The sequence below is a fragment of the Lethenteron reissneri genome, chromosome 45 (genome assembly GCF_015708825.2).
Source record: "Lethenteron reissneri isolate LAM-NWPU_2019-01 chromosome 45, ASM1570882v1, whole genome shotgun sequence".
Taxonomy (NCBI): domain Eukaryota; kingdom Metazoa; phylum Chordata; class Hyperoartia; order Petromyzontiformes; family Petromyzontidae; genus Lethenteron; species Lethenteron reissneri.
Window position 1 is genome coordinate 9,921,259 of NC_083823.1, and position 24,243 is coordinate 9,945,501.

Consider the following 24,243-nt stretch of genomic DNA (forward strand, 5'->3'; position numbering starts at 1 on the left):
CGTCTTTCCCTCTCTGTTCCTCCTTCTCCTTGTGCTCAATCCACGCTGTCGCTCTCTCTCTCTCTTCTCGCCCGTCCCCCTTCACTGGAACAAACTTCCCCTCCACATTAAACAGTCGCCTTCGCTCACTAGTTTCCGCTCCTCACTCGAAACTCACTTCTTGTTCCCGAGATCACCCCACGACCCCCTTATTTTCCCCCTTATAACCATCACCGTTACTTTTCCTTCTTCATATTCCCTTTCCCCATTCATTCAATCCATTCATCATCGTTTACTGTTATCATTTTTGCTGTCAATGAATTCACACATCACAGATTTGCCCCCATCGCCTCCTCACATCTAGTTTATTCACCTCATCTCCAATATTACATTCATATGTAACATTATTAATTATCTGTAAATTGCCTTGGTTAATGCACTATATAAATGCAGTTGATATAAGATAAGAGAATCCACATTTGAAGCAGTCACTGGTGGTCTCATGTGCCCAGTCGGCGCTGGGGTCACCCCCCTCCGATCACGATGTAATGCGTGTGACAACCCAGAGCAAATTCCGTGTACAGACACGTAGAGCACGCGTGCAGTGTGTTGTTATTCTGGCAAAGCGGCGATCGCACAAGGGGTGGTTGGCTGTTCGTCACCACTCACAACACAGAATGATTAATCTTGCAGGAGAATCCAATTACTCTATTTGAGGAGGGTACCTCTAAATTAGATTTTTTAAAGATGTTGTTTTCAACCAATTAATGGGTGTGCAACCAGAGCACCCAGAGACAACCCACGCCTTGTGTGAGGGAGCAACGCTCTATTCCACACAGAAGCGACAGATGATGTCAGTGCACACTTTGCTATACGGCCTGGCGGCGAGCTAGGGTATGGCTCCTCGACGCCCACGGGAAGGGAGTTTCACAACCATCTGTGCGTGATCCACCAACCCTAGCCACTGCCTCCACAGATGTGATCGGCTCTGCCGCTGGGTGGTGCAACGTTCTAGCGAAGCAATTGACGTGATACCTACACGGCGATCTGACCAACAATAAATCAACTCGCACAGCTGGTTGCGCTTTGTCAACAAAGGGGCGCCGTGTAAAAATAAGTCGTTATTCTCGTTAATGAACAACGCCGAACCCCGTGGCGCAGATCATCGACAACGAATGGAGCGTGATTGGTGTGACGAGCGTCTTCCGCTTCCCGTTCGTGCCGGTGGTGGACGGCGACTTCATTGCCGAGGCGCCGTCCACGCTGGTCGACCGCGGCGCGTTCAACCACACGGACCTGCTGGTGGGCGTCAACCTCAACGAGGGCTCCTTCTTCCTCGTCTACGAGGTGCCGGGCTTCAGCAAGGACGCCGACAGCCTGATCACACGCGAGCAGTTCCTGCAGGCCGTCGACATGTGCCTGCCGTACATCAGCGACTTGGGCCGCGACGCCGCCGTGCTGCAGTACACGGACTGGAACGACGAGCACGACCGCGTGAAGAACCGCGACGCGCTCGACGCCATGGTGGGCGACCTGAACGTGGTATGCCCCGTGCAGGAGGCCGCCCGGGTCCACGCGGCCCGTGGCGGCGCCGTCTACGTGTACCGCTTCGAGCACCGCGCCTCCAACATGGCGTGGCCCGAGTGGATGGGCGTCCTGCACGGCTACGAGATCGAGTTCGTGTTTGGTCTGCCCGTCGACCAGGGCCTCAACTACACGGCCGAAGAGCTTGCGCTCAGCCGAAACATCATGCGCTACTGGGCCAACTTCGCCAAGACCGGGTGAGAAGAGGAAACGCGTGGGGTGTGCGGGTGGAACGGAGTAGTGGGGCGCCGCGGTGGCTAGGAGATGGCAACTACCTCGCCTGGTATGCAGGAGGTTGTGGGTCCGATCCGGACCTTGACGCCTGCTGCTGTATATTTGGAGTTTGCATGTTTTCCCCGTAGTCGCGTGGATTTTTCTCTAGATCCTCCGGTTTTTCCCTCCACATTTAAAATCAACATCATGCGTTAAGAGTATTTGGCTGCTATTTCCACGTGATGATCAGCCACTTTCGTGGAGCAAGCATTTGTTGGCTGTGTCGCGTTCTGAAACAGAGCTATATATAGCTCAGTGGACCTTACTTGGTAAAATATTTTTTTTAGTTTTTAAATAGTGGGGGGGGGGGGGGGGGGGGGGGGGGCAGGCGATGCTCGTGGGGTTTGACGCATGGGAGGTTTTACCGGTGACTTTGCGGCTCGTAATGCACGGTGCGTACGCAAAGTGATGTAAACTCCACAATAATAATGATGACGATGATCATAATTGCAACTTGTAAGGCTGCATGTGACGGCTACCGCACGGTACTGGCTCACTCCCGACAGAGAGAGAGAGGCACCAGGAGGAAGAACCACGGACGAGCGGGAGGCAGTAGCCAGCCAGGCGGTGGGCTCGCGCTACCAATTGCCCAAGCTCTGTGGTTCCCTACATATTAAAGACATTAGCAGCCAATTACTGAGTGTTTATACACGTGGGAGGAAATATGCATGCGAGGGGGCAACACTTACGGAAGGAACAGATTATATTCCTATTATCCCACAGTTTTCTGTAACCACATTCTCCAGGCGAGCCAGGGTATGGCTCCTCATTGACGCTGGCATGGAAGGGAGTTTATTAACGTCCACCAACCCCTCACTGCTGCTGGTGCCTCCACAGTAGCTGGATTCGAGGCAGCCACACGTGCAGCAACATCGCCACCAGTACTGCTGCCCGACTTTGTTAACGCGATTCTTCCCATCTCGTTTCGATATGACGTACGAGTGAAAATGCACGCGTCCGCACGCTCGAAATGGTGCATCCTGTTGGCAACCAGATTCAGAACCCAATGCGTCAAACAGACGCAGACTAATTTAACACGTAGGCTTTCGCGACCAATATTATTCACGATAACAAAAAGTATGTTTGTGTAAGATCGTCAGGTGATTGCCAGAATCGTGTTTCCGGCCTTAAACAGAGTGAGGTGATGCCATCGCTGTGCACCCACAAGCGCAACGATCCCAGTGAGGGGTGGGGGCGGTTAATGCTTCACATTTAGTCCAATTTGTGACGCCAACCTGTAAATATGCAATACATGCTACCGGTTGGGTTACGCACAGCTCCTCAGCGTAACACCGGCACACAGCGATCGTCGAAACATCCCCCGCGTCTCTCGGTGCGTGTGCCTGCCCTCCCCCTTCCCCCCACCGCGCCCCCCAGGAATCCGGCTGGACTGGGGGGCACGGAGTGGCCCACCTTCTCCGCGGAGAACCCCCAGATCATGGCCCTGGGGGGGTTCTCTGCGCGTGTGCAGACGGGGCTCCGCTCGCAGCAGTGCGCCTTCTGGAACCGCTTCATGCCCAAGCTCATGCAGAGCACCGGTGCGGACACGTGCGTGTGTGCATGTGTGTGTGCGTGTGTGCATGTGTGTGTGAGAGTTAGTGTGCTATGAATCCAGCCGCTCGAGTTCGATTCCCGCTCACGGCCAACACCAGTGACGATTTTCTGAACTGGTTCTGGGCCTCCCCTAGGTCGACTAATCCTCAAATGAGTACCTGGTGCGGTGTGTAAAATCATCGCCACTGGGGACACAAAGGTGGCCGAGCGTGGTGCTGGCCACCCACCCCCTCGTGTGCCATTCCAGCCTTCATAGGTACTCGCTAACAGCACTTGCCCTAACAGTATGTTAAGCCTATGCAGGGGATCTTTGTTTTTGTCTTTTTGTGTGTGTGTGAGGGGAGTGGTAGTGTAGCGGTTAGCGTGCTGTACTACGTATCCGGTGACCCTAATTCGATTCTCCTCACGGCCCATAGTAGTAACGATTATCTGAACTGGTCCTGGTCCTCTCCTCGGTGCGGTGTGTAAACATCGTCACTCAGGAGAAAAAGGCTATGGCCGGGCGTGTTGTTGGCCACCCACCTCCTCGTGTGCTGTGCCGGCCCTCATAGGTGCTCACTGACAGCTTTGGTTAGCATGCTGCGCTACGAACCCGGCGACTTGAGTTCGATTCCCGCTCACGGCCAATATCAGTGACAATTATCTGAACCAGTCTTGGGCCTTCTGTAGGTGCTACTCGCCAAACAGCACTTGTCCAACAGTCCGTTAAAGACTACGCGGGGTGTGGGAGGGGACCTTTGCCTTTGCGTGTTTTTCCCACAGCCACGCTGGACGAGGCCGAGCGCCAGTGGAAGGAGGAGTTCTCCCGCTGGAGCGGCTACATGCTGGACTGGAAGTCGCACTTCGACCACTTCAGCTCCAAGCGAGAGGAGTGCGCGCGTGGCCTGTGAGGTGTCTCGATGAGGGGGACGGCTGGGGGGGGGGGGTGGTGGGGGGAGATCAATAACATTGTTAACATCATCATCAGAATCGTCGTCAGCGACATCACCATCAGTGTGATCGTCGATAATACCACGACTATTATTTGTCTTTCCCCGCACCTCTGATTGGCGCCGGTGGCTACGTACGGTGCGGCAGAAGTTCGACACACGCATGTACGTCATTAGTGTCATCATTGGCAGCGGTAGCAGCAGACCCATCAGAGTGAGCTGCCTCTCAAACGAGCAGTCCCCCTAAACATAGATTCGCTCGAACCACGGGCGTCGCCGCGGGTTAGTTGGTGTGACGTCCGCAGCCACGAGGGGCCGCTATGCTCCTCATGTTTGAGTGAATACGCAACCCCTCCCCCCATCCGAACTGCGACGGATCAGCGAAGCGCTACGCGGGAGGGTCGTGACGTTCCCTGCGGTGGATGAACCCACAGAGCATTACCGATTTTATCCACCCTGGGGGGATGAGGAGGACGATGATGGAATGAGTTGATTCCCAGCTGGGGAATGATAACTCGCGACGTTCTGATTGTGAGTCGCGTGCTCAGAATGCCACCGCCCGTGTTGTACGCGTGTGCTCGTCGGAGAAACGCGCACACACCTACAGCTATAACTGTGAATTGTATTATCATGATTTTTGCGGCTCAAATTTGGCATCTACCTGCAGCATAGGCTCAGTAGACATGTCAACGTTGAACCAACGTTGGCATGTCAACGTTGAACCAACTTTGGAATGTGATTGGAACTGTTCGGCCAACGTTGAACCAACCTTGGGCCAACGTTTAGCATGCGCGCGATCAACAATCAGCGACGATGGTGGCGACGGTGTTGTTGTTTAACAATCCCCGACTCTCGCAGAGGTAGATTTTCAAGGGTCATAAACACACAGAGACCATGAGGGGGGCGGCCACGAGCTGGGAGTCCACCCCCCGCGGCCTTCCACTTCCACGGCGGAGTCGATCTGACAACCCCGAGGGGATTCTCGCGGTGCAACTCTTAGCGTGGGAACAACCCATCGAGTCAACCTGAATTCCATCATAGGGTGGGGGTGTGGGGGGTGTGGAGTATGTGGGGGGGGGGGGGGAGTGGAATCGACCAATGAGAGAGGTTCAACTGTGAAACCTGACCAATAGCGCGAGCTCACAATTGATTGAATACCTCGCGATCAATGCTCGGTCAGGATGTTCAAAGAGTCCAATCCATTTATACGATACATGCTTTTTTTTTGGTCTCTTGAAAGAGTGGATGTTCATTATTTATTGACAAATGTCGAAACTGATTTCAATTTACAATTGGTGATGTTTTCTTAGGGGCATTGGGGGGATGGGGGGGTTTGAGCTGAGAATAATTTAGCCATGCAAATAGCGCCAATGTGATTAGGCCCAAGCTTACCCCGCACATGCCACTAATGCCATTAGCCAGAAACCCTGACCCTAAACATCGATCGGCAAAAAAGGACATTGATTCTTAATTGCCGCTCAATTTCGGCTGCGAGGATTTTGCTCTGTAACTCACCAGGCGAGTTGAGCCGAAGCATCCACAGTAATTGGCGCGTTGTTAGAACGCTCGTAAAACCGCGTGACAATTAAAGGAAAAATGTTTTTACCGTGCCGGGCAGGTGGAGGGTTCTTACCGACACAAATCTGTCCGAGTCATGATGCAGCCTCAGCGAAAAAATATATTATGATTAAGTAAAAATTCCATTAAGTTAGAATTCAACTGGAATCTCTCTCCATTGGTCAATTTCCCCTCAGCCCCACTAACCCAAGCCCTGGCCAAATACATGGGGAAACTGGCGTGACACACAACCTGGCACGGAGTTCTTATTTTGCGGATTACGGAGCCCAAAACCAGAAGGGCACAGGCTCAGGTTTCACCGTGTGTGAACTCTGTGCCGGGTTGTGTAATCGTTTATGAGAATCTGTACGTACTGTGCGTCCCAGCAGCAGCCAAACGCTACTCCGGTGGCCATACCTCATTTATCCGCTCCGTGTTTTGAAACCACTACTGTTTGCTGGGCCGCTGGAGTGTCCCTACAGGCTCTTGACTCTATTCCCATCTGGGGGTTTCCTTCGTCATGATTCAAGTTTGCTTTCGTTCAGCCACGTTCGCAAGAGAGTGACTCGGGGCATTATTTTGCCAGTAGGGGGCGATGGTTGCGTCCTCTGTGTGTGTAATCCCCCCCCCCCCCCTCCATTGAGTCATGTTGCAGGGTCACATTCGAAATTGGAACAGTTTAAAACTCTGCCACTGGCACACGGTGGCCCACTCTTGTGAATGACGTCCGGGGTGGGGGGGGGGGGACTTTGAGTGAAGCAGACGGCGCGTAGTAGTCGTATTATTATTACGCTAATTACACAACTACAGTATTTATCGGGGCCGGGCCGCTGGACTTGAACCGCGAACCTCTCTGCCTTCAAGTGGCAGACCGTGCTACCGCTCGGTGATGAGAGACCTCTGAACCCCACGAGTCTCCAATTGCCATGGGAGCCGAGAGCACCCGTGTGGGTTTATTATATAACAACGCGTTGAGTGTTATACAGCAGCGCGTTCTATATTATATATACAGCGTTGTCAGCCACAGAACCAAACTCCCTGTACAGAACAAGCCGTGCAATACGCCTCGGTACGTTCTCTGTGTATCTAACTAAACTGTCCACCTGTCCATTCGTCCAGTGAGGAAGCTAGGAATCCATCTGGCTTTTTCTCTGTCTCCTTTCACACACACAAACGCGCGGACGTGCGTGCAAGCTTCCCGTAAACCACGTGACTTTGAATCCCTCCTCTCTCATCTGAGTCTCTCTCTCTCTAAACCAGCTCAAGCCTCCAGTAAACCACGTGACTTCTGTGTGTGGCCACCCCCACTCTGAACCCCTTTCCCCTCTGCCCTGCCCCCTGTGAGAACAGACGCCGCTACGTCCCCATGCAGCAGCGTCTAGGCCCTGATGTAGCCTCCTCCTCATCTCTCCTGAATCTTTTGCTCCCCTCCCTGCCTTCATTTTCCCATCCTTTTTTTCCATTTCGTTCCCTCTTCCTTTTCCCATTCCTCATTCTTTCTCCCCCCTTCCACGCATCACATCCTAGTTTCTACCACCCGTTCCGTGGTGGTGGCGGCACCACCATGGATACATTAGTTGCCAGTGTTTACTAATCGATCCATCGATTCCCATGATCACGATGCACGTGTTGAGTCGAGCGAGCCTAAGAATTTAGCGGGGCATTTGTTGCTTGTATGCAAATGATATGCAAATGATATGCAAACGATTTGCGAAGCTACCAGAGTAAACAAAGTGGAGACGAGATGGAAGTAGCGAGTAGTGACGAGACGGGGGAACGAGACGACGCGAGTGGAATTTCGGAGAATTCTGACGGTCGAGTTCCTGAGGTCAAAGAATTGCACGCCCAGTGCACACACGCACGCGTCTACACGCAACCACGCACACACACACACGTCTACACACACACGTCTACACACACATAGACACGTCTACACACGTCTACACACACACGTCTACACACACACAGACGTCTACACACACACACGTCTACACACACACACGTCTACACACAAATAGACGTCTACACACATGTCTAGACACACACACACGTCTACACACACACACGTCCACACACACACACACGTCTACACACACACACGTCTACACACACGTCTACACACACACACGTCTACACACACATAGACACGTCTACACACACACGTCTACACACACGTCTACACACACACACGTCTACACACACACGTCTACACACACACACGTCTACACACACACGTCTACACACACACATAGACACGTCTACACACACACACGTCTACACACACACGTCGACACACACACGTCTACGCACACACACGTCTACACACATGCATCTACATACACGTCTACACAAACGCACACACAGATGCGTTTATACACACACAACCACATAAAGACAAAGATCCCCCGTATAGCCTGCACAGACTATTGGGGCGAGTGCTGTTAGCGAGCACCTATAAAGGCCGGCAACGGCACGGATGGGGGTGGGTTGCCAACACCATGCTCGGCACGCAACCACACGCACACACATGATTGCAGATACACACATGTGCACATACGCACACAACAACAGCCACCGTTCGCTACTACGTGGTGGTGACATCACAACGCTTGTGCCAGGCTTGGTGCACGTTGAGGCCACGTAAAATGTTGAAGGCTCTCTGACAGGTCACGGAACAGACCCGGGTGTCATGGGTGGACTGATGTGCCAGGCGAAGTGCAGAGAAGGTCAAGGAACAGACCCGGGTGTGCTGAGATCATTGACTGAGATGATCGGCAGATGCACCACATGTGCTCCCCACTATGCCAACTTGCTGCGTTTTAGTCGCCCGACTCCGCTCGTTGTTGTGAGCGTCTCTCCTCTGCCCTCTGTTGTTTACGGAGGGCAACTGCCTCCACCTGCCCAGTAGCGTCCCTCACGAGTCTCCTCCACAGAGGCCGATCTTAAAATCTCTGGTACAGGTCATCGGAAAGTCCACTCAGCTTCACGTCGTCCTGTACCGTATTAGCCCAAATCTTCTCGAGCATGTGCTGCGCCCGTTTAGCCCCCTCTACCCGGTCAAACAGAAGTTGATAGCTGGGCTTGTGGACTGCATGACCCAGCCAACTCAGCCTCGCCTGCGGGAGGAACTCACTGATGGGACTGTGTCCAGATCTTTCAAGGATCTGTGAGATCGCACCATGCAGCCTGGTCAAACCCAGGATGGACTGTAGGCAGGTGAGCCTAAATGTTTCACACCGGCGCAGATGTTCCTTTCAAGAGCTCCACGTTTCACAGGCATAGAGAAGGGAGGGCATGACTGTAGCCGAGAAGACCTGAAGCTTCATGTGGGGCGACGGGCTAGGTAGCTTCCACGTGGCGTCACGCAGTCGATGAACAAATAATTACGTTCGACTGCTTCGGAGGGAGACCCGTGCTGTCAAACTGGAACGAGCACACTTCCCAAGGATGGGAACTCCTCCACTTTCTCCACAACTGACCCATCGCTCATGTGGAGTTGAGGTGGAGGAGTGTTTGATGACATAAAATACCCAGGGAGGTGCTTTGTTTTGGAGTGGCATGCTCCAGGTTCAGCAGTAGTCTCCAACTTCTCAGAGTATCGGAAATTGCCAGATAGGCTTACATAACACCTCAGATTAGCACGGTTGGCTATGTACGGTGCGAAAGAAGTTAAACATACATACATAACATGTTTCACCAGTAGGGAGCCATCCCTCTACTGCACCCGAGTATCGATCAACCTCCTATTGAATCTGTACCAGATGTAAATGCCTCTGGTACAGCCATGAAAAGCTTCTCCAACTGCGTGCTCGCAAACATGTTATTTGTCGGAGCCAGAGGACATCGATGTCACACAGGTGAACAGGGAATGGCTCCGACTCCCGGCCACACACTTTAACTGGGTCTGTCCACCATCATGAAGGCCCTTAATAAGTGTGAGCAGAGAGGCAGGGACTCTGAATGCACGAAGAACAACCCAGAGCCCTGGCCTATTTGATGGTATCATAGGTCTTGACCAGGTCAATAAACTATAAGCTTTTTTTAATTTTACCAGTTAAGGCCCACTGAGCTCTTTTTCAGAAGTGACCTCGCTAGAAATGACAGCTCAACAAAGTGGTTTATCACGTGGGAATTTATAACAGCCAAATACTCTAAACGAAAAACCGGAGGACCCGGAGAAAAATCCACGCGACCACGGGGAGAATACTGAATACAAACTCTAAATATACAGCAGGCGTCAGGGTCGGGATCGAACTTACGACCTCCTGTATACCAGGCAAGGAAGTTAACATCTCGCCACCGTGGCGCCCATAACTCACCTATGTAGTCCCTGTTGGAATTCCCTACACCTCTGCTGTAGCAGACGGGGCAAAGCATGTTTAACGCTACACATGTACACACAGGATTACTGATACACTCACATTTGCACAAACGACAAGATCCCCCGTAGCCTAAATAGACTGTTGGGGCAAGTGTTGTTAGCCAGAACCTATGAAGGCCGGCACGGCACACGAAGAAGGATGGGTGGCCAACACCACGCCTGGCCGCCTTTGTCTCCCTAGCGGCGATGTTTACACACCGCACCAGGTACTCATTTGAGGTAGAGTCGACCTAGAGGAGGGACAGGACCGTTTCAGATAATCGTCACCGGTGTTGGCCGCGAACGGGAATCGAACCCGGGTCGCCAGGTTCTTAGCGCAGCGCGCTAACCGCTACACCACCGTTCTCCATGTATACACACGATTACTGATAAATGTGCACACACGTGCACACACACGCACACGCGTACACACGCACGCGTGCACAACGTCTTCTCGTCTCCTGATCGCATATATTCCACGTGACCTTTACAAATGTGAGCCTTCACGAGTGAGGCATCGTCTTTGTGTCCACTGGCATTTACCGTAGCAGACAGACCCGCTCAGCGGCATCGCCCCGAGTGGGAGTCGCACTCGCGTGGGATTAAAATTGAGTTGCATCGAGACGAGAGTGGGTTGAGAGAAGAGTGGGATTCAGGCGAGAGTGGGATTCACCCTCACACTGTGGGGGGGGGGGGGGGGTAATGGGGATTTGCAATGTTCTGGACTGCTGCAGTGCACGAACCACCCTGTCGCCGGTCTCCCTCCTTCACCGGCATGCGGTGACCAGCGTGGCGAGGTTTGGGAGGCCAAGGCCCCTTGAGCAGCAGGAGCCCCTCCCATTGCTGAGCGGCCCCTTTCACCAAGGCCGCGCGGGAGAGCCTCGATGCGAGTCGATGTCGCTCACTCTGGCCCGCGCCTTGCGTTGTCCTCATCTCTCCACTGCTGGACAGTCGCCCGTCTCTAACGACAGCGGTAGCTCCACGCCTCGGGCGCGTGGCGCAAAGATGGTCATGCGAATCGGTGTCCTTTGTGTGGCCAGGAGAGCCTTCGGTGAGCCTCAAAACGTCTCAGTGTGGGTCCTGTACCTGGGGGTTGTGTTTCTGTGGCAAGGGACTGTGAGGACCCCGCAGAGGAGCCACGACACCTGGCACGGGGGGCCGCTGGCGAGGCGTGGCCCAGGGCAGCAGCGCAGGGAGGTTTGGACGGGCGTGCAGCCAAGGCGAAACACTCCGCAGGGCGGTAGCTTCAACGCGGCGTGGCGGCCTTCATAGGCGCCGTGCGCCGGCCGTCACGGTCCACGTCTCGGTTTAAACAATGTGAAGCATTCCACGTAAATCATTACCCCACGCAAGCGTCGCTTATTGCGCCACGAGGGCATCGTCGCCCCACTGGCAAGCCGCCAGCTGTGTGTCATGCCTCGTGCTGCCGCGTAGGGACACTTGCCACTGGGTGGGAGCCTCACCCCCCCCCCCGGCTGCATTGTCGCAGTGTATTGGAGTGGTCGGTCGAGGTGAGGCGTGTGGCGCTTCTTCTGGCTGAGATTCCGCGGCACACGAAGCGCCAGTCCTGGATGCGCGCAAATCGTCACCGCTCACACGAGGGGCTGCGCCGACGAAGCGGTGGGCACAGAGAGAGAGAGACGGAGAAAGACAGAGAGAAAGACAGAGAGAGACGGAGAGGGGGAGCAGTCAACTTGCTGTGGTCGTACGTGATTCCCTCCAACGGGGTGCTCCACCGAGCGACGCGCCGTGTCGCCACCAGAAAGAGCACGTGGCGCTGTCTCCCCCTGGGCTGGCACGATCATCTCCAGCCATTTCGAGCATCTCGCGCGATAACAACAACAATAATTTAGTGATCCGCCATCTCCCCTCTGCTTCCTCCCTCCTTCCCTCCTCCCTTCCTCCCCCCTCTCTCCTTCCCCTCTCCCTCCTTCCCCCCTCCCCCCTTTCCCTCCTCCTCCCCTCCCTCCTTCCCCCCTCCTCCCCTCGTTCCCCCCTCCCTCGGTCCCCCTCCCCCCTCTTGAGAACGAGGCTTGGGACCCCACCCCCGAAATCGACCAATTCTGGAGATGTCGAAACAACTCTGAGAAGCCCCGTGGTTGTCGGAGACTCCGATAAGACGTCACCATCAGTGTGTGCTGCGCGGGGCACCGCCACGTAGTTTGAAACCATTGGGGGGGTGGTTTGTGACAGCAGCACGATGATGGTGGGGGTGGTGGGGGGTGGCCTTGCAACGAAGGGCGCCGCGTGAGCGTCGCGACTGCGGGACGCCTGCCCACTCGTGACGACTCGCCGCCGTTCCCGTGTGCCCTCTTGACCCCCCCACCCCCTCTTGCTTCCCCCACCCTTGCTCCCCACCCCCCCTCTTGCTCCCCCACCCCCCCCACTTGCTCCCCCCTCTTGCTCCCCCACCCACACCCCTCTTCCCCTCCATTGCTAATTAACCCTTAAGGAAAGAAACCACTACGTGAAAATAATAGCATATGATAAAAAAGTGTTTATTCGCATGCTGTATGTATTTAAGATATTTATTATACTTCCAAATGTAATTTTGATACTTTCGGAATGATATATATGCGTATATTACAGTGCCAATACTTTACGATGTGCTCCATAAATGATTTTGCTGCATTCTAACTCGATACCAGGTGGTAGTGGCCAATGCTGCACCTCGCCGTCGATTCCTTCCTTCTGTCAGATCACATTGCGCATCTGATACGCGGACCTTCAAGGACCACTCCTCACAGTCTAATCACAACCACCACAAACAAGACACCACGTGGCTTGGGGTCTTCTCTTCCCGTTGCTAGCCGACGTCTGGATGCCATTAGAATTCACATCTCGGTCACTTGCCCTCCTCCTCCACGACGCACACCGCGTCCCTCCCATCACAACCTCCTCCACGACGCACACCGCGTCCCTCCCATCACAACCTCCTCCACGACGCACACCGCGTCCCTCCCATCACAACCTCCTCCTCATCCAATTCCCAACCTCCAAGTTGTGTACCCGGTATCGCTGTGTTTAACTTCATTACCGTAACGTGCGCAAGTGTTGATGATAGACCCAAGGACGGTCGGCTTTCGGACACCCACGCGGCCCCTGTCCCCGGCTTCTCGGCTTCTGGCGGGTCGGCGGCAGTCGCCACCAGGACTGCGGCCGCACCATATTCGGCATCTCTCCGCTCGCTCCGCTGACCGAGTCAGAAATTTGCGATTCGATCTCGCGAAGCAGCGGACGCCACGTGCAGGGGACGCGCGATACGGCGCGCCGCCTCCTCGTGCCGACTGTGGCGACTCAAGGACGCGGGCCCCGTGGTGTCACGCGAGGTAGCGGTGCACCTCTCTCCGTGTAAGAGGCTACCGAATATAAACACAAATTCCTTCCGTCTCGTGACCACGTGGCAGGCATGGGGACCTCACGGATTGCCCGCAGCTGTCACAACAACAACAATAAAACAAGCTCACGTGAGCTCAGATACTCGTTTAAGGCTGCGTCGACCTAGGGGAAGACCTGGACAGGTTCGGATGTCTCGCCATTCGCTGACGCTGCGCACGATCGGAGATTGAACCCGAGTCTCTGTACACACACACACATCAAACAAAGACGAAGATACCCCGTGTAGCCTTCACAGACTGTTTGGGCAAGTGCTGTTAGCGAGCACCTATGAAGGCCGGAACGGTACATGTGGGGGTGGGTGGCCAGCACCACGCCCGATCGCCTTTGTCTCCCCAGTGACGATGTTTACGCACCCTACCAGGTACTAATTTGAGGCTGAGTCGACCTAGGGGCGGACCAGCACCGATTCAGATAATCGTCACTGGTATTGGCTGTGAACTCGGGTCGCAGGGTTCGTAGCGCAGCACGCTAACCGCTCCACCACCGCTCCCCACACACATGAACACACGCACACACATACACCTGACCAACTGGTGTATGATGATGCGATAACAGACGCGACCCCAACACGCGCTCGCGTCTCTCTCGTGAGTGGCACGAGCGGACTGCCCCGCGCCAGGGCGCGCAGTGGGAATGAGACCAGTGGAGAACAATCGCTGCTGTAGAGGGGGTTTCTTTTGGGGTTACATCGTGTAAATATGAATCTGTCGTTTCACCCGCCACCACCCGACACAGCCAATTAGAAGGGTTGGTCATGTAAACAAAACGTGCCAATCCGTTACTTACTAATTCAACACACCGGTTGCGTGATGGAGAGTAAACCCACCACAACATTTACAACTCGACTACCACGAAAGCCCACGTGTTAAATAAGAACAATTGCCAGTGTCACGTCCGGTGTGTCACCCCAATGTGTCACTCCCGGTGTGTCACCCCGGTGTGTCACCCCCGGTGTGTCACCCCCAGAGTGTTACCCCCAGAGTGTCACCCCGGTGTGTCACCCCAATGTGTCACTCCCGGTGTGTCACCCCGGTGTGTCACCCCCGGTGTGTCACCTCGGTGTGTCACCCCCAGAGTGTCACCCCGGTGTGTCACCCCCGGTGTGTCACCCCGGTGTGTCACCCCGGTGTGTCACCCCCAGAGTGTCACCCCGGTGTGTTACCCCCGCTGTGTCACCCCGGTGTGCCACCCCCGGTGTGTCACCCCGGTGTGTCACCCCCAGAGTGTCACCCCGGTGTGTTACCCCCGCTGTGTCACCCCCAGAGTGTCACCCCCGGTGTGTCACCCCGGTGTGTCACCCCCGGTGTGTCACTGTGCTATAGCCCCAGCAGTGCGCCGCAGTATTTTCGAATTAATCAACAGGAAACGCCGAGACAGAGAAAGAAGAGAATAACAATCAGTCAAACACACGCACACCCGCAGCCATCAGCGTAGAACAATCACATGGGCGCACTCGGCGTTGAAATGAACACGGACGGACAGTCATCGAAATAACACCTTCTCATAGACGGACACATTCCACGTGGCTATGACGGCATCAAGTCCATCCGTGGCGGCGTACCACTCGAAAAAGCCGCGTGCACCCACACACGCAACATTCTCATCATCAGCATCACCATTTGCCATGGTCAGTCTGCTGCTGGATGAAGGCGCACCCAGTTATCTGTTGCGCTGTGGAATCGAGGGGGCGTTGAGAAGCTCCGCTCGACACGAGGGGTCCAACCTGCGCCTCGACCTCACCACGGCCGATGACACTCGCATCTGTTATAGCACCAAGAGTTTGAAAAAAAAAATGAGAACAAAAAAATCATTCCCACCGTAGGCCTCTTCACCAACCCCAATATCACCGCTACTGGCAGCAGAAGCAGCACCGTCGTTACTGCGGGAACTCGCGCGTTTGTTGTTTTTCCTTGCCGTGTGATGATGATTTACGATCCTTCTCGTCCCGCGCCTCGTTGTGTCCCTGTGAGCCAGCGGCCGTGCGTGAGGCCGGGCTGCCCCCCCCCCACGTGCTGCCCCCCCCCGTGCTGCCCACGGCCACGGGGTAATACAGCGACCGCTACGGTCATTGACTACCCCCCGCCGCCTGTCTCTTGTGCACACGCGGCAAACACACGACACACAACATACATGACACAACACACACGACACACACAACACACAACATACATGACACAACACACACGACACACAACACACACGACACACACGACACACAACACACGACACACACAACACACGACACACACGTGGGGCTTGGTGGGATCTTCACGATGATGATGGAGATCATCAGCGCCATCATCGTCATCAGCATCGCCATCGTGGTCATCACCATTAACGCGTCGATCTCATCATCATCAGCATCAATGTGATCGTCATCAGGAACTGCTTCCATGTGTATGCTCCAACGAAGTTCCTGACATCAAGGCTCGCCTTCTGCTACGGACTCGGGGGTCAAGGCTCTGCCCCTGCACGGTTGATGGCGCTTTTGGCAGTGCAGCTCCCCAAGGGTTGGAATGCTTCGCCTTTTTCTTTAAAACGCACTTCTTTAAATTGGCCTTCACCCCCCCCCCCCGGGTTAGATGCGGGGTGCCGTTAACTCCCTCGACTGGTGTGCAGAAAGTTGTGGGTTCGATCCCGACCCTGACGCCTGCTGTGTATTTGGGGTTTGCGTGTTCTCCCAGTGGTCGCGTGGATTCTTCTCCGGGTCATCCGGGTTTACACTCCACATTTAGAAACACGCGTTCAAAGTATTTGGTTGCTATAAATGTCCACGCGACAAGTTACTTCGTTGAGCTATCATTTGTGGCCAGGTTGCTTCTGAAAAAGAGCTATTTAGCTCAGTGGACCTTACCTGGTAAAAAAAAATCGTTTAGTTGAGTTCTGGCCTTTACCCTGGAGGTTCTGTTTATTTCCTGCATCCCATACACGTGGCGCATTGGGAGGATCTATGGATGAAATGCAACCTTACAAATGTCAATTATTACGTTTGATCATCGTCGCCATCATCTTCATCACGACGGGTCGTGGCAGTTCACGTGGTTGCCTGCAGCCCAGCACTGTGGAGGCATCAGCAACGAGGGTTGATGGATCACACAGCACAATGTTGAGAGACGTCCTTCCCGTTATCCGCAACACACGGAAGGACATGCACGTGTACGCATGACGACGTTGACAAAGAGAGAGAGGCGCCAGGAGGAGGAACCACGGACGAGCGGGAGGCAGTAACCAGCCAGGCGGTGGGCTGGCGCTACCAATAGCTCAAGCTCTGCAGTTCTCTACATATTGAAGATGTTATCAGCCAATTAGTGCATGTTTATACATGTGGAAGGAAACCGAAGTACCCACAGAAAACGCACGCGTGCGAGGGGGCAACACTCTATCCCTTACAGACCGACGGACCAGGTTGAGTCCACACGTGTGTGCTGTGCCGCCTTCCCCTGGCGAGCCAGGCGGGGCACGGCTCCTCCACGCACAGGGAAGGGAGTTTCGCAGCCCATCTGTGCGGTGATCCACCAACCCCTGCTGCTGCTGCTGCCTCCACAGCGCTGGGCTGCAGGCAGCCACATGCAGCAGTAGCGGCAGCAGCAGCGTAGCCTTCACCGCTCTCTCTCTTTGTCGCTCTCTCTCTCTCTTTGTCTCTCTCTCCTTTCCCTCCAAGCTTCTGTTGCTCTCATGAGAGCGTGGCACCATCGTCTACCCGTCTCTTCATGGACGTATTGGCGCGATACACACCGCTGGCGCGCGGTTTCTATATACAGCATCGATATAAAAAAAAAACACAACCCCGGTGAGAACATCTTGCGGGGTGGTGGCGGTGCGAGTCAAAATCAGTTCCCGTGAGGTCGAAGCAGTCGGAAGACGAAACGTTTCTTATCCGAGCGGGCTGAACACGAAGACGTCGCAGTCTGTTGCCGTCTAGCAGCAACCTCGCCCTGATGACGATTGCCTGGCTCCGTGTTGCGATGTGACTCCTCGTGCCCGAGACGTGGGTCGAGACGGTTTACTCGATTCATATCCGGAATCATTTCTCGGCGGAGGGTGGCATCACAACAAAGATTACGACTCGTGGTGGTGGCGTTCGAATGGTAGAGCGGCTGCTGCATCTTGAGTCCCGCATCTCACTCAAGGGGCAACAGCGACATCGTCCGGACTGCGTCACCAGCCCGTGTGTTTCTCGCTGTCTGCCTCGCTGTCTCGAGCCCGCTTTGTCTCCCCTCCGTCTCTCAGAGATTCACGGTTGTCTCCATCGATGTATCTCTATGTAGCCCAACCGCCACTCTGTCTCACCAAGGGGCTCGTTAAACCGCACCCAATAAACCAGTAACCGTTTGGTCGTATCGGTTACCGGTTTCTGAAAATCACGACCCGGTAAACAGTTCCCCGTGTGCAATGTTCAGCAATGAGCGCGCCAATTCGGCACAGGCGTGGAGGTTAAAGCAACGGCACGGCGAGTGCGTGGCTCTGATTGGCCGACAGGAGCTCTGTCGAGTCTCTCCCCCAGCGTGGTGCTTCAAGAATTGTCTCAGTCCAGGGAGTGAATGTCTCGCAGGTCGCAACCTCCTGGCTTTGACTCCCCCCTCTCCTCCTGCTGCTGCTCCTCGAAGACGCCGCTGGCGGAGCCATCCAGCGCATCACCAGAAGCATCGACAACAGGCCGATGACACAGGACACAGAGACACAAAGAGATACGCAGACACATACTCATAGAGACACAGAGACACATAGAGATACACAGACACAGAGATACACAGACACTCATAGATATACACAGACACAGAGATACACAAACACTCATAGAGATACACAAACACTCATAGAGATACACAGACACAGAGATACACAGACACTCATAGAGATACACAGACAATCACAGAGATACACAGAGACACACAGACACTCATAGAGACACAGAGACTCAGAGACACACAGAGATACACAGATACCCAGAGATACACAGACACAGAGATACACAGACACTCATAGAGATACACAGACAATCATAGAGATACACAGAGAGACAGCAATACATAGAGACCCATAGAGACATGGTGAACAGAGACACATAGAGATACACCGACACATAGACTCATAGAGATACAGAGAGACCCATCGAGATACATAGACTCATATAGACCCATAGAGACACAAACTCACAGATTGACCACTATATTTACCCAAGAATGTGAGTGTGTAACGCGCGTGACGTCACTCCACGTCGTTAATAATCATGAGCAGGTGGGGTCCTCCACATGGACCCCCCCCCCTCATTAATAATCTTGAGCGGGTGACGTCACTCGACATGGGGATAGGGGAGGGGCGTCTCCTCCCCCCTCCTCGGCGTCAACTCACAACCCTAACGACAGAGGCTGAACCCTCACGTCACGCGGCCTCCGTCACGCTGCTGTTGAGACGTTGAAGTACAAAGGATGTCGTGATGAACAAGGGATTATAACCTTTACATGAAATAAGTCCGTGTCACCGCGCCCTTACAAATTGCACACGAATGGATGCAATTAATATATCACGTCGCGGACTGCTTATCGCTTGCAAGTTTCACATTTACTGCAATACACCCGTCCTTGAACGGGCAAAAGCTTCGTGTGCATATCGAATAGAGAGAGAAGAGAGAGATTAGAGAGAAGCGACAGTGGTGAGACTGTGGCCAGGGCGCCCACACGATGGGCCACGCAGTTCAACCCACCGTGGCCTGGACTCATTTTCACACAATAATGTGCTAGGCTATAACTACTCATAGATTGTGTTCGTTGCACCGTGTTCTGGGTTTAGATGAAGGCATTCTCACAGTGAGAGGATGAATAAAAACAAGATTGAGAAGTCCAACACTATTCACAATAAAGTTACCGTGAGTCTTGCTCTCATGCGGAGTCGAGGATTTTCTCAAAGGGGGCGGATCGCGTCTCGTGATGTTGCTCTATTGATATGCCGATAGCCAGACGCGTTAATCATCGTGCTTGGCACATAGTAGACCGCAGGTTATTTTGAATGAAGAATGCATTTTTGTATAACATTTCTTTAAGGACGCTTGATTTGTTTATATCTGTTCATGCGGGGCCGACTGTGCCGCTCTGCTCGCACGACGCTGCCCCAACCGGTCGAAGCGCAGCCGCCAGAGACGCGTGGGGAGACGTGGGGGGTCACCACACACGTGGGGGGTCACCACACACGTGGGGGGTCACCACACACGTGGGGGTCACCCCACACTTCACCCCGCCAGGCGCAAGTTGCCAATCCACTTCACTGCGCTGCAGGCTGGACACAGGCAATGGGGGGAGGGGGGTCGCACCAGTTCAAAACATCTTGAACGCGTTCCCTTGAACTATACCGATGTTTTTTGTTTCCCCTATTCGGTTACTGGTTATGTACGAAAAGGATGTTTTGATATTGTCAACAAGCCGCGTCTCTCAGCCGCCTCCACTCACTCGCTCCCCTGGTCCCCGTGTCTCCATCTTCCCCCCCCTCCTCCCTCACAACCCCCCTCCTCCTCCCTCCCTCCCTCACCCACCCCCCCCTCCTCCTCCTCACCCACCCCCCTCCTCCTCCTCCCTCACCCCCCCTCCTCCTCCCTCACCCCCCCTCCTCCTCCTCCCTCACCGCCCTCCTCCGTCTCCGAGTCGCCCTCTCGAGCCACGAGGTGGCGCGAGAGCTCCGCGCCACGAGCTCTTCCCGAGAGAGACAAAGGCGGAAAGACGACGTCGGCCCGCAATAATGTGTACACGTGACACACACAGCGTGCACATCGCATGTGTACACACCGCACACGCGCCCAACATGCATGTTTACACACCGCATGTCACGCGACTGGACACGACACGAGCACACATCGCACACGTGTGTCGCGCTATGACGTAGGCGTCTCGCAACATCACTCAGGGAAACTGCCCAAAGGTCCTCCGTGTAGCCCACGCAGACTGTTGGGGCAAGTGCTGTGAGCGAGGAGCAACACCCATAGTGGGTGACCAGCACCACGCCCGTGCCGCCCTCGAGTGGCGATGTGTACACACCGCACCAGGCACTCTGTTCAGGCTGAGTCAACTTAGGGGAGTCCCGGGACAGGTTCAGATAATAGTCACTGGCGTCGGCCGTGAGCGGGAATTGAATTCGTGTGGCCGGGTTCGTAGCCCAGCGCGCTAACTGCTGCGCCACCCCTCCACACTGCATACACACACACGTGTTGTTACACACACACGTGTTGTTACACACACACACGTGTCGTTACACACACACGTGTCGTTACATATGTAACGGTGTAAATGATGCAGGAGACGAGTTGACGGAGGCAACACGTATTTATTTGTAAACATTCTACAGTAACAGTCAGCTATACAGCCTAGGAACACAGCCTACGGCTACGCGTGCCTGACACCGGCTACGCTCTCAGGTCCTCCAGCTATGTAACTTCTAGAAGAGGCTATCTGACCCGACCTAGCCAGGGTACGGGTGCCAACCACTGGCCCATCGGACCCGGCCCTGATAAGGACGTCGGGCCGTGAGTACCCAGGCTCTCACTACTGAGCCACACAGAGTCCCGGCCCTGATAAGGGCGGCGGGGCTAGGGGTCTCAGGGTCCTATCTAGCTTGCTCCGTCTTCCTTCTTCACTGGCTCCAACAACTTCCCGAGCTCTCTCGCGCACCGCCCTATATACCCCCTGCCCCCGAGGGGCGGGGCTATATGCGGACGTCGATGTAGCCACCCCTTTCACGGACCGTGATGTAGACACCGGCTACATAATGGCTCGCTACACCCCGGTACGTACCACCTCTACACACACACACACGCGTGTGTTGTTACACACACATGTGTTGTTACACACACATGCGTTGTTACACACACACACGCGTGTTGTTACACACACGCGTGTTATTACCCACACACAAGCGTGTTATTACACACACACACGTGTTGGTACACACACACACACGCGTGTTGTTACACACACACGCGTGTTGTTACACACTCACGCGCGTTGTTACAGACACACACACGCGTGATGTTACACACACACACGCGTGTTGTTACACACACACACGCGTGTTGTTACACACACACGTGTTGTTACACACACGCGTGTTGTTACACACACGCGTGTTGTCACACACACACACGCGTGTTGTCACACACACACACGCGTGTTGTTACACACACACACGCGTGTTATTACACACACGCGTGTTGTTACACACACACTTGTTGTCACACACACACGCGTGTTGTTACACACACGCGTGTTGTCACACACACACACGCGTGTTGTTAGACACACGCGTGTTGTTACACACACACGTGTTGTTACACACACACGCGTGTTGTCACACACACACGTGTTGTTACACACACGCGTGTTGTCACACACACGCGTGTTGTTACACACACGCGTGTTGTCACACACACACGTGTTGTTACACACACGCGTGTTGTCACACACACACACGCGTGTTGTTACACACACACACGTGTTGTTACACACACACGTGTTGTTACACACATGCGTGTTGTCACACACACACACGCGTGTTGTCACACACACACACGCGTGTTGTTACACACACACACACGCGTGTTGTCACACACACACACGCGCGCAAGCTTTTGAATGCTATCGAGTAGGGGATTAGAGAATAAAATCAGACGTGAATTACAGCATCGTTACATCTATCACCATCAATGAATTGATCATAAATTACAATTAATTGTCACTTACGGCCCTCCGTCAATGCGTTATTGGATGCGTCAATCATGGGGTGGTGTTTGACGAAACTTCACCACGCTGGTCAGGACGGGTTGGTGGAGCTGGGCGGGCGGCGGTTTGAGAAGAGCGACAGGACCGGGTTATATAGCTACACATGATGTATTTATACACAGTCTACTATATACCTACACATGATGTATTTATACACAGTCTACTATATACCTACACATGATGTATTTATACACAGTCTACTATATACCTACACATGATGTATTTATACACAGTCTACTATATACCTACACATGATGTATTTATACACAGTCTACTATATACATACACATGATGTATTTATACACAGTCTACTATATACCTACACATGATGTATTTATACACAGTCTACTATATACCTACACATGATGTTTTTATACACAGTCTACTATTTACCTACACATGATGTATTTATACACAGTCTACTATATACCTACACATGATGTATTTATACACAGTCTACTATTTACCTACACATGATGTATTTATACACAGTCTACTATATACCTACACATGATGTATTTATACACAGTCTACTATATACCTACACATGATGTATTTATACACAGTCTACTATATACCTACACATGATGTATTTATACACAGTCTACTATTTACCTACACATGATGTATTTATACACAGTCTACTATTTTACACTAATGTTAGCAGTGGCGTAGCGGTTAGGGCGCTACGCTACGATTCTGGCGACAGGAGGTCGATTTCCGTTCACGGCCAATACCAGTGACGATTATCTTAAACCAGTTCTGGGACTACCCTCAGTTGTATCAGCCCCAAATGTGTACCTGGTGCGTTGTGTAAACATCGCCACTCAGGAGACAAAGGCGGTCGGGCGTGGTGCTGGCCACCCAGCCCCTTTTGTGCCGTGCCGGCCTTCATAGGTGCTCGCTAACAGCATTACAAAAGAGAAACACCGCCCCCATAGCCTTACCAGACTGTGAGGGAATAAGCTGTAATCACAAAAACCATCACCACCACCACGATAGCAGCATCAGCAGCAGCTCATGTGCCGTCTGGAACGCTCTTCCTTCCGATATTAGGAAGCCACTGGACCTCTGCACTTTTAAATCATCATCATCATCATCTAGAGTGACAATCTCGTTTCTTCAGAACGACTTCTCTGTGTTTAGATTGTTGTCCTCTCCCGCACCCAGGTAGGTCCTTTGTTGTGGAGGTGCTGGTGGTGAGTCCCCACCACTTCGTGACATGCTCCAGGTTCAACAGTAGCCTCCAACTCCTCAGAGCAATCGGAAATCGCCAGATGTTCCTACATAACACCTCCGCTTGGCGCGGCGGTTAACGTACGGTGCGAAGGAAGTTCAACATAGAGACAGTGGCGAGTTCCAAGTTGATTTTGTGGAACGAGGTGGCGAGAACTCAAGAGCCTTATAGGATGAGTCTCGTTTGCAAGGCATCGGCCTGCTCCTGCCGGTCGTGGACGATGATTGCCGCTCGCGAGTCTTAGAAGCCCGCTCGACTCGCGGTGTCTGTCTTTTAACCATTTTCAAAGTTGGCAAACAATCACAAAAACATTTGCCACCGTGACGCCGCCATTCCCGCTAACGACATCTCCCGAAGATCTTTCTGACGCGTCCACCGCGTGATTATAACGCGGTGATGGCACGTGGGGGGGGGGGGGCGATGTGCCGGACGGGTTTCTTTTTGAGCACGAGTTCGGGAAAGTTGAATTCGGACTGAAGCTGCGAGCTCTGCGCCCTGAATGTGAATATCCGTAGAGACAATATGGGGCCTTTCTGGGAATAAAACAGTTGTGTTAAGATGTTAAAACACCAATCAGAATCCTTCATCAAGGAATCCTGTCTGCATTCG

The 24,243-nt window shown here is 53.6% G+C and overlaps 1 protein-coding gene across 2 annotated transcripts in view; it reads left to right on the forward strand.

Annotated features, from left to right (window-relative positions):
• Nucleotides 1–12,878, forward strand: part of ACHE (acetylcholinesterase (Yt blood group)) — a 57,136-nt gene extending 44,258 nt beyond the window's left edge. For both annotated transcript variants that reach the window (XM_061570363.1, XM_061570364.1), the window contains exons 4-6: nucleotides 1,141–1,760; nucleotides 3,214–3,374; nucleotides 4,153–12,878. In XM_061570363.1, coding sequence (XP_061426347.1) covers nucleotides 1,141–1,760; nucleotides 3,214–3,374; nucleotides 4,153–4,280 — 909 coding nt within the window. In that variant the 3' untranslated portion in view covers nucleotides 4,281–12,878. The remainder of the gene's footprint in view (nucleotides 1–1,140; nucleotides 1,761–3,213; nucleotides 3,375–4,152) is intronic.
• The last annotated feature ends 11,365 nt before the right edge of the window (nucleotides 12,879–24,243 follow it).